We start from the raw sequence: 12,155 nt of genomic DNA on the forward strand, positions 1-12,155 counted from the left end.
GTACGGCCTATATACAAGTGGATTTACACATTTCGTTGTCTACGATTACAGTTCGTTTGTATTATGCTAGAAATGTTATACTTAATAAAGTACTGTTACGATAAAGATACTAATTTGGCCAGAAATGTTTTGCGGGTCTCTGCTAGTTAAAGATTATTGTGTTTTGCGGTTGAGTTCCTGGATCTAAAAAATGCAAATACTAGCGCGCACGCTACAGAAGTGTGTAATACCCTACTGTAAACTAATTAAACTTAAACCAAACGTTTAATACTTCTAAACAAAATCTATTACTTGTTTTTAATTTTTTTTAACAATATTTTCCAAAGTCTTACTAAAAAATTTAGAAAGTCTTCGTTTTCAAGAGCAATGTTAGCCGTCAATGACCAATCACGTTAAATTCTACTCTTTGGTAGGTATTTTCAAAACATTCATATTGTCGTAACGTTTCTATCGTTGTGAAAATTTCTTTTCTGGTTATTTGGTAAAAATAGAAGGATGTGGAGTCTAATTCACTTAATGGCGTTATATTTCTTCAACTACAACTTACAAGACTTAACAGGCACTCGACTCGCAATCTCAGGGTCGCGGGTTCGAATCCCCACCAAACATGCTCGCCCTTTCAGCCGTGGGGGCGTTATAATGTGACGGTCAATCCCACTATTCGTTGGTAAAAGAGTAGCCCAAGAGTTGGCGGTGGGTGGTGATGACTAGCTGCCTTCCCTCTAGTCTTACACTGCTAAATTAGGGACGGCTAGCGCAGTGTAGCTTTGCGCGAAATTCAAAAACAAACAAACATACAAGACTTAACAAACTATTGATAGGCCTAATTTCACAAATAATGCTAATCAGTCACTTACTTGCCAAGTATTTCTCCTACGTACAGCACTTTCTCGTACATATAGTACTTTCCCGAAACACAAACTCAATATTCTTAGAACTACATTAACGGAAGAAGTGAGTAATAATTGTTTATTAAGTTTCGCGCAAAACTATACGAGGGCTGTCTGCGTCATTCATCTCTAACTTTGAACCATAGACTAAAGAGAAGGCAAGTAGTCAACATCATCCACGTTTAATTCTTAGGTTACTCTCGTCAGATCACATAATAGGATTCAGTATGACCCTTAAGTATCCAAGAGTCCAAAGTGCGGAGCACGATTTGTGTTTTTCTGCAGTAAGGCCGCGAAACATTAAACATCAACTTCACAGTCTGGCGCGCTAATCACTGCGTTTACTATAAACTTACTAATCAAATCAAACGCTGTAATAGACGCTAAACAAATTACAATCACTTGTTTTTTATGTCATTGTATTTATTTAATTCCTGCCATATGTTACAGACAGGAACAACATTTGTTTGAATATATTGTTTTATTTTGTAAGTTTCGCAAAGCTACTTAATACTTAAGGGTATTTGACTACAGGGAAGACAGCTAGTCGAGTAGTACCATAAAACTTACCATCTACACTAACGGAGTGACTGTTACTCTTATAACTCATCCAGAATGATTCAACTATAAACAATGAAATACACAATCAGCCAAGTTGGCCATATTACTTTTCGCAAAGCTACTTCAGGGTATTTGACTACAGGGAAGGCAGCTAGTCGAGTAGTACCATAAAACTTACCATCTACACTAACGGATTGACTGTTACTCTTATAACTCATCCAGAATGATTCAATTATAAACAATGAAATACACAATCAGCCAAGTTGGCCATATTACTTTTCGCAAAGCTACTTAAGGGTATTTGACTACAGGGAAGGCAGCTAGTCGAGTAGTACCATAAAACTTACCATCTACACTAACGGATTGACTGTTACTCTTATAACTCATCCAGAATGATTCAACTATAAACAATGAAATACACAGTCAGCCAAGTTTGCCATATTACTTTTCGCAAAGCTACTTAAGGGTATTTGACTACAGAGAAGGCAGCTAGTCGAGTAGTACCATAAAACTTACCATCTACACTAACGGATTGACTGTTACTCTTATAACTCATCCAGAATGATTCAACTATAAACAATGAAATACACAATCAGCCAAGTTGGCCATATTACTTTTCGCAGAGTCAATCATTACTATGCTGACTATAATTTAACATAATTTTAAAATCTACAATACCCAAATATATTTAATGAAATTTTCCAAATATATACACCCATTATGAAACTGTGTGGAATCCTTATTTGCACATTCAACTTCTAAAAATAAAGACTTTTACTCTTCTCACTCTAGTTCTCCTGGAGTTGTATCTACTAATTTCAGCCGATAGGCTTCTACATATGGTTGAGTTTAATTATACGGTTTCATTTTAGGCGAATGACCTTTTGAAACACTTTCTGGACGATTTCAAACGAGGCTCTTAAGTAAGTGCTTTATAAAAGCATGTAAGCAACTCCATCATAATTAGTGTTTCAATCGATAATACTTTTGAATGCCGGATCTCATACATGGAATGATAACAATATGTTGTACGTCGTCTTGTTCCTTATATAAATCTCGCTAGAAAAGGTTTGGTCTTCTCAACATCTTCGTATGTGTGCCGTATGTCTAGGATTAGCACATTTAACTTTTTTCAGCTCTCTGACCTTAATGTTGTTGTTTTCCACATTTATAAAAAAAATAAAATATTTCTTTTCAACAATTACTTTCAATCACTTAAATTTCAGGTGCACTCAGTTACACAATATTTTTATTTCATTAACTATTACTTTAAATACAGAGGGCTGAGTACGTTATATTAAAAGGATTTTGAATATGAAAATCAGCAAATCACCTCACAACCACAGCTGATGTAAAGTCGCGGTGGAACGGCATGTATCAGAACTGGATTTTGACATTGTTTGGCGTTATGTAGGTATAGTGTGATGCCACCAAAGATTTACTGATGTTGGGAAGTGTATGTGACAGTCCTTTCTGACGCAGGATATTAATACACTCAGATCATATTGTTGTTTTTAGACATGAGGCTCTGAATTTCCAAGAGAAGAACATCTCCTGTACTTATAGGAATTAGAAAACAAAGGAATATAGACCAACTTAGGGCACTATGGTCAACTAGAAAGAGAACTGCAACAATTCGTACACTAGTCATGGTAAGCAAAATGTGATGTCTTGTAACGGGTGAGAGTCTACGAACACAAATGTCTGTAACAAAAGCCGTCTATGTGCCCAAGGCAACATAATCAAGAAGGTTTCCATCTAGAAAAGTGATACAAATTGCTTACATGAAATATCAGTTAAACTGTTGTTTACCTAAAGCAGCTGGATAATGGAACAGGTATTATTGCTATTATACATGAAGACATGACGTACATACTCAGCGCCTATGAATTCGTGTGAGATCTGACTGTTAAAATGAGGGTAGGGAAACACTAGATAGATTATGGAAAGCAACTGGGAGGAATAGCGTGCCTTGGACATGACGGCCTTACGACGGAGCCTTTTTCAACAAAAACAGAGCTGCAGGGCTATTGTCAAGACCCACTGTCGTCAGATAGAGCCTGACCTGACGTGGTGAATTGAACTGTAACTGTGGCCCTCAGTTACCTTTCAAATAGCTTTAGTTTCCAACTAATTATGTACAGTTTTCTTCTATATTTTGTTAACTAAATCAGCGTTTTCTGTCAGATTCTTTAGTAGAGGAACAAAATCTCATTTTCGTGGGCCGAGTGTGGCCAAACAGTTAGCGTGTCTGGAGTGTGAATCTTACTTAGTTTTTATGTGAGAGAAGCCTAGTTGCCTAACGTGACAAGACAAGAATGTTTAACTGAAGACTTGTTTGTCTAAAGAATATTGCCTGTCTCACTCAATGACGGCCTTAAGCCTAACCGAGACTTCTCGAGACCTTGTTTACTATTTTCTTATTATTGAGAAAAAGGTCGCTTTTGGGGCACATCAGTTATTGATATTAACCCTTTAGAATAATAGTTTTCGTACCTAATTTGAGACTTAATGTAATTTTGCTGGGCTATTACAACCCTCACGCACCTGAGCGAGTAACCTATTAGTTAAATACGCGATCTAGTCATCTAGATACTTGGAGCTTTGCGTTTCTTAAGACAGGTACAATATTCAGTTAGAAAAAAAGCCTAGCCAACCTATGTTGATGAATTTAGATGATGAACTTACCTGGCTGGACACGAGTCTCGGTTACATCTACTAATGTCTGCTGACGGTCGTAAAACAGCAGAACAAAGTTCACTGTCCACCAGTAGTCCTTTATCGTCCAGACAACGAGGGTTTAAGTACTGATGACCTGATGCAATTCAAATAATAGTAATAAACTATAAACAATAATGACATTTAAACAAATATTTCATTAAAATATAAGAAAAAACCTAGTATTCATGTATTTATCGCTAGGTTTTAAAGTATTTAAAGCATAAAATCTACAAGGGTGAGAAATATCACTATATAGATAGGTAAAAAGGTATAGTCATGAGGAAATCAACAGAATAGATTTTTCTAAACGCACGTTTAAACACAACCTTGCCAAAAATGAGAAAACAAAAATTACGAAGAATTTAAAGACAGTCCTGACATTGTCGTCAAGTAAACAGAGAGATGTGGTGTTATAGTCGAATGGCGTAAGAGTTGTATAAAACAGAGGCAGAACGACAATCTATAAGGATTAATACTATATTAAACTCCAAACCAGTAATCTCGAAGAATATCAAACCACCGTAAAAGTGATCTAAACAAGTCAATAGCCGCCGAAAAACTACCAAAAAGAAGCGCGAGACCTAATCGTAGAAGAACTAAGAACATTCTTGTTTTACATCTTACCTTAGATACATAAACCTGAAAACCTTGGAAGACCTATAGTTTCTAAGTGTAACTACCCAGCAGAGTTAATCTAGTTTGTTAGACGAAATCATGACACTTTTAGTACACACTCTTCCAGTGTCTTCAAGTGTTTAATGCAAATTTCCTAGCTACTTCTAATCCATTGCTATTTACAATGGACGTTAAGTCCTTATATACTGTCATAACCACATATTGAGGGACTTGAAGTTTTGAACCAACGACGAGTGCTAGAGACATCAAAATCGCTCTATTAAAACTATCTGAACTCATCTTGACACTAAATGTCTTATCTTTCAACGATTCGTTTTAAAAACTAAATAAGGGTGTACCAAGTGGAACAGTCAGTCACTCGCCAAACTTTTGTGGGCTACATGGAGCACAAACTGTTACAAACTTATAATCAACACACGCCTGTTTTATACCGACGAACTGTTACAAACTTATAATCAACATATGCCTGTTTTATACCGACGAACTGTTACAAACTTATAATCAACATATGCCTGTTTTATACCGACGAACTGTTACAAACTTATAATCAACACACGCCTGTTTTATACCGACGAACTGTTACAAACTTATAATCAACATATGCCTGTTTTATACCGACGAACTGTTACAAACTTATAATTTTTGTGAAGAACTATCATCTTTAGCACAAGCAACGGTTCCAACCGACGAGTAAACTTCCTCGACATAATTTTAATATTAAGTACAAAGAATACCATTTGAACATATGTTTGTGATAAGTCTACCAATTCCCATTCGTAATTGGATTACAACTTCAGTCATCCAATGACATTCCCAAATCACAGTTTTACCACCTCCGTCATTTATGCAATACAGAGTCCGATTTTACCCAGAAGGCTAATAAACTGACAGTTTTTATTCAAGGTTAGAGGTTATCGTCTAGATATATTCAATTCAGCAAAGATACTGCAAGAATACTACACTACATAGGAAAATAAGAAGCTTCGTTGATTTGGACATTTCAGGTTTTCAGCATAATTAAAACAATGTTGAGATATATATATATATATTTACAATTAAAAGGAATACAACGTTTACCGTTATTCGTGAAGATGGTGTCATAGGACACCGAAACATACGTAGAGTCATTTTTTTAGGGCAAGTCCCCGTTTTTAACAACTATTTACTGTGTAATGATTTTAACGTTGTATTCCTTTTAATTGTAAGTGGATGTTTTACACAAGTGCCGTTTTAAATCATTTAATGTTGAGATACTTCAAAGCAGCAAAATATTGGGAGATACATTTATAGGTAAGCAATCACTTCGTGTCGACTCGGAAAAAAATGATATATTGGTTCATGCGCGGTTGAAGATACCAGAAGAAATTACTCCTTTTGCATGTTCTACACGTTGCTGTTACGTTCAGGATGCAACACATTGCGTTACAACACCAGTGTTTAGTTTCCCACATATGCAGTCAAACAATCAATCACATGTATGTCCAAATGATGAGTTTTTTACATCATTTCTTTATATTGTGGACAATTATATACAAGAGAAAAAGGTCAGATATTCTCAGAACGAGCACGTAAACACATAATTGTGATCCAGTTAAAGTCATGTCCACAATATCAGCAGCTTCGAAAGTCAAAAAGGCGTCGCCTGGAATGGCCTGGTGTTTAGGGCACTCGACTCGCAATTTGTGGCTAGTGGATTCGAATTCCGTTACCGAAGATACTCTTCTCGCCCTTTCAGCCATGTGGGCGTTATAATATGCCGGTAAATCCTACTTTTAGTTGGTAAAGATTAGCCCAAGAGTCGGCAGTGGGCGGTGTTGCCCTCCCTCTAGTCTATCACTTTTAAATTAGGGACGGCTAGAGCAGATAGCCTTCGAGTAGTTTTGTACTAATTTCAATAACATAACCACATCTACATATGCATGGGTATGCACATACTTGTGCGCAACACATATATTTGTATATATTTCTATTAAATGTATTTAATTATTTTTTGTATTATATTTTACTTATTTTTTGACACCAGAGTATTAACTATCTTTCGAACTTTAGAAACGTAACATTGTTGCCTGTATCAATGCGTAGCAACCTAGTTGTTATTATTTTTGATATTTTTCAAAAACTTTTAAATATATTTAAAACCTCGAAATTTAATTGTGTATATTGTGTGTGTGTGTGTTTGTATATATACACACATTAGAACCCTAATTATAAAATAATATTAAATTTCTATTGATTCACTTGTAAGCTTGTTTTTTTTTTTTAATTTCGCGCAAAGCTACACGAGGGCTATCTGCGCTAGCCGTCCCTAATTTAGCAGTGTAAGACTACAGGGAAGGCAACTAGTCATCACCACCCACCGCCAACTCTTGGGCTACTCTTTTACCAGAAATAGTGGGATTGACCGTCACATTATAACGCCCCCACGGCTGAAAGGGCGAGCATGTTTGGTGTGACGGGGGATTCGAACCCGCGACCCTCAGATTGCGAGTCGAGCGCCCTAACCACCTGGCCACTTGTAAGCTTCCTTAGATTTATTGTAGTATGCTCATATCGAACATTATATATTTCATAACCCTTTGTGGTATCAAACCTTTTCTTTAACTATAGCTTAAAATCGCCAGAAATCAGAAGAAGGATGTCCAGATCCGAAGCATTGTGAACATTAAAAGCATCTGTTTCTCATGTACATTGTCTTTCCTAGTTTAAGTTTTCCCCTTGAGATTTTGATTTAAATTAAATTGCAGACTTTAGGCCCTTAACTAGGGCAATTTACAGGGTTCACTGAGTACAACATCACTAAGCTAAGATCAATGCTGTTGGTAATTTTATGTGGAATTAATATATTCAGCTTAACGTTCTGCTTGTGTTCCAGGCATTAAATGAATGTCCAATGATAAGTTCCGGAGTTTGGGGTCAAAATATTGACCTCAAAGTCCAGAAATTACCATTGGACATTTATTTCTTAACAACTTACAAACACCATCAAGTTATCCCCCAAATCCCTCTATTTCAAAACTACAAATCGTTATCTGCAGAAATCTTCTGGCTATTTCTCACGTCAACGTCGTCTTTTGGAAGAACTGAGGTTGAAATTCAAACATAAGAAACAGTCTAACACTCAGCATGAACCAGCGAAGAATGAATTAAGAAATATCATATCATGGATCGACTACAACCAATGCTTAACCTGAATAATAATATTAACACAAAAGCTGAAACCCGTCTGGAACACAAGCAGAACGTTATAACAATATTAACACAAAAGCTGAAACCCGTCTGGAACACAAGCAGGACGTTATAACTATATTAACACAAAAACTGAAACCCGTCTGGAACACAAGCAGAACGTTATAACAATATTAACACAAAAAAACTGAAACCCGTCTGGAACACAAGCAGAACGTTATAACAATATTAACACAAAAACTGAAACCCGTCTGGAACACAAGCAGAACGTTATAACAATATTAACACAAAAACTGAAACCCGTCTGGAACACAAGCGGAACGTTAAGCTGAGTATTGATCCCAACAAGGTGATTTTTAACTTTAGTGATGTTGTTGTTTTTATTACCTGTTCTTCTTTGAGAGCACTTATAAAATTTTGAAATCTCAATCTATTTCCAACAGGTATGGTTCCCAGATCCAAGAGATATTTATAAATAGCAGATATTCTGAAACGGATTAGACCAAAGTAAAAAGTCGTACAAGAACTTATGTTAATACATAAAATAATTAATGGTACTTTATATAAAGAAGTTCCTCACAACAACCACTGCGTAGATTGTTTCACAAAATGATGTTCACATCAAATTACAAAAACAAAAAAAAAGTATCGTTTATTGGTAGTGCCGAATCATCGGCTGCACAGAAACTGCACACGTGTGAAAGTCGTTATTTGACACGAAATGTTCAATTACACAATAAATGTGGGAATATCAACTCGTTACTGATCAATTTACCCACAGACTTCAATAAATTCAGGGCACAAAAAAACAACAACCAATAGTACGTGAAAAAAAAATCAGTAACAAAACTGACAACAAAGTAACGGCCGGTTGCTATACGTGTCAAGACTCGGATAAACACAAAAATATAATTATAACCAACAACATAGAAAACAGATACAGAGAACAATGTCATGTTCTTCTACACACAACGCTGCATTATTCAACGAAGGCCAAATGCCATATATAGTAGTGAAGTAGAAAAAGTAAGCAAACTAACTTCGTTTATTGAATATGTTATACACCTTTTATCACACGTTTATTGATTATGTTATACACCTTTTATCACACGTTTATTGATTATGTTATACACCTTTTATCACACGTTTATTGATTATGTTATACACCTTAAACCATAAGTTTATTGATTATGTTATACACCTTTTATCACATTTATTACTATCCGCTTTACAACATATCTTCGTATTCATTTTATATCTATCAGTTTTATACCCAAGCCTTTCATGATGTTCTTAATAAGAAGTAAAAACTAATATAGCGTTTCTTAATAGTGTAATTGTTTTTACACATATATAGCGTTTCTTAATAGTGTAATTGTTTTTACACATATATAGCGTTTCTTAATAGTGTAATTGTTTTTACACACACATATAGCGTTTCTTAATAGTGTAATTGTTTTTAATTTAAATTTATTTTGCACCGAAAAACTTCAATATTACAATATGTGTAATATAGTATAGATTTTTTTTAATAAACACAGTTCTCACTTTTTTTTTTCAATGCACTTTTTTGTAAGACAAATTAACGCTAAAATACTATTTTATTTAATTCGAAATGACTTGGTGGACTAATGTTAGGAGTTAAACATGGAATATTATTTGAAATATCAGAAACTGGACGACAAATAATACCTCCTCCGCATGTCACAGAACAGTCGGAAGGAATTAGCCGCCACTCGTAACGTTTCCTGACCGGCTTACTGACCGCTGAATGTGTAGGTTCTGTAGAATTGTTGGCTACCACAAACTCGTAATGTATTGTTGTTTCTTTCTTTTGAAGCAAGACCTGTATATCAAAAGAGTAAAGTCAGATACAAAGGACTAGTTGTCAACTCAAAAAATCAATCTTTATGAAAAATAGTTTGACCTATTCATAAGATCTGAATGTTGTGTGCTTTAAAAACAAGATTGGCCAACCTATTGTTAAAAGCAAAGATCGATTTTAAACTTACGAATTTGGCGCTTTTATTTGGAACAAACAATTTATAACAAATCCTTGTTTATATTAAAGTCTATGAAAACTGTATGCAAAGCATTTATTTATCAGGCCAGATCTGTCCAACTCTACGGGGTAGAACTAAGGAATATGGAGCATAAAATCTACTTATGAAAATATACAGCTTATATTGATAAAAAAAGAATTATAACTTTACAACTTTTAACTAGTGAAAGTTATCTTAAGACTTGTCCGATGGTAAACTAAGATACTGATAACTTTGTCATCAGGCTTTCCTACGACATTCCAAGGCTTGCTTATTTGTTTATTTGAAGTTACACACAAAGCTACACAATGGGCTATCTGTGCTTTGCCCACCACGGGTGTCGAAACCCGGTTTCTAGCGTTGTAAGTCCGCAGACATACCGCTGTGCCACTTTTTGAAAGTAACATTTTAATTGTCTTGGAATGCCCCCCCCCCCCAAACGCTCTCGTAAGACTTCCACTCGTATAGCTCAGGTTGTTTATTTTTCGAGTAACAAATTAATATTTTAAACATTACGTTGCTGTGTGTTTGACATTTAATAAAGAGTTTTCTTCGTTACCCATTCAAGCTGTCTCCAAACTTTATTACTCCCAAAGTGAGTTCCTGAATTTTGGCAGACCTTTCTTCAAAATTGATTAATATTGTCTACAAAACGGTTAAAATATGGTTCGGAAACGATAGGATTTGGACACGTTTTTAAATATAAGGTATGTACTCACTTCCACAATAAGATCCTCGTTCGTGGGACCTTCGGCCTGAAAAGACTCGGGTTTCTTGTACCACCTTCTGTAAAGAAACTCTGTTCCAGCTGCCAGGTACCGCCCAGGCCAGTCTACTGTCCAGTGGCCGGTGACGTAGTAATGACCACTCATGTTTCGTAAGGCAAGAAAAGATGGAGATTCGTCAACCTCGTGGACTACTATTTTTCTCGACTTTTGTGGTATCTTAACAATGTGATAGTAGCCTTAGTGAAAATAAATAAGTACAGTTTCTACTTAGTTGTTGAACAGAATACGTAAATAAGCGGTATAAAATTAACAAACAACAATTTGTTAGCAGTGTGCTATTTATTGTAAGTACTACAGCAACTATATGTAGTAAAAACACTATTATGCTACTTTTAATGTCCTAACTCAACCGTGTGCGGGAAGGATTTTTTTTATTTATTTTTCACAAAATAATGCTGTTACACTGCGACGAGATTATATCACATCATTAACGAGAGTATATGCCGATCACACACACACAAAACAGTCTTGTTGTCACGCCAAAACGAGGGTATCACACAATTTGGTGTTAAAATCGATAATGTGAGTGAAAGTTATATGCACATAACCGTCACGACTTTGAAAAGCGCGAGGATCAGTTACATCCAATGATTCAAATTTTTGATTTAAAATTTTGTCTATTTTCATGGAAACAAGACAGCTACAGTTTAGTTAAAAGAGGAAAATAAAATCAAAGATAAATGGAATATATTTATCATAATCATGGGCGCCACCTACCAGATATATTCCCGTGTATTGTTTCTTGCCCAGAAACAACATGACAAGTTGTGTTGTCTCCATCACACACTCCACATATATCAGGGTTAACAGTAGAATCTATAACACCGTCACAGCCAACGTTCTAAAAGAAAACCGCTATTTAGTCAATGAACTATAAATATAAAGACATAAATATAAAAAAATAATTACTTCAATCAATTATCTGTAGATATTCATGAAATAATACTTAAATGATGTGCTCATTTTTACACTTTATTATTTGTTTTAAAGCAGATTTGTTAACAACTTTTGAACATAAGTAAATTATAAACAGATACTAAAATATATCCATATAATAATACATACACGATGACCATATCTATATAAATTGTATATGTATTTAAATTACACGTAAAGCCTAGAAAACAATGTAAAACTAAGTCTCTTTAATCATATAAAGTTATGTCAATATAAGCCTAAGTGTAATTGCAGAGTAGATATAAAGTTATGTCAATATAAGCCTAAGTGTAATTGCAGAGTAGATATAAAGTTATGTCAATATAAGCCTAAGTGTAATTGCAGAGTGGATATAAAGTTATGTCAATATAAGCCTAAGTGTAATTGCAGAGTGG

General features: G+C 35.0%; 1 protein-coding gene across 1 annotated transcript in view; it reads right to left on the bottom strand.

Annotated features, from left to right (window-relative positions):
- LOC106460796 (A disintegrin and metalloproteinase with thrombospondin motifs 18-like) overlaps window positions 1-12,155 on the bottom strand; it is a gene marked incomplete at its 5' end in the record, with an annotated part of 28,997 nt that overhangs the window by 5,163 nt on the left and 11,679 nt on the right. The window contains 4 exons of the mRNA XM_022387585.1: window positions 4,140-4,266; window positions 9,687-9,840; window positions 10,756-11,000; window positions 11,542-11,665. Coding sequence (XP_022243293.1) covers window positions 4,140-4,266; window positions 9,687-9,840; window positions 10,756-11,000; window positions 11,542-11,665 — 650 coding nt within the window. The remainder of the gene's footprint in view (window positions 1-4,139; window positions 4,267-9,686; window positions 9,841-10,755; window positions 11,001-11,541; window positions 11,666-12,155) is intronic.

The sequence above is a fragment of the Limulus polyphemus genome, unplaced genomic scaffold, assembly GCF_000517525.1.
Source record: "Limulus polyphemus unplaced genomic scaffold, Limulus_polyphemus-2.1.2 Scaffold837, whole genome shotgun sequence".
Classification (NCBI taxonomy): domain Eukaryota; kingdom Metazoa; phylum Arthropoda; class Merostomata; order Xiphosura; family Limulidae; genus Limulus; species Limulus polyphemus.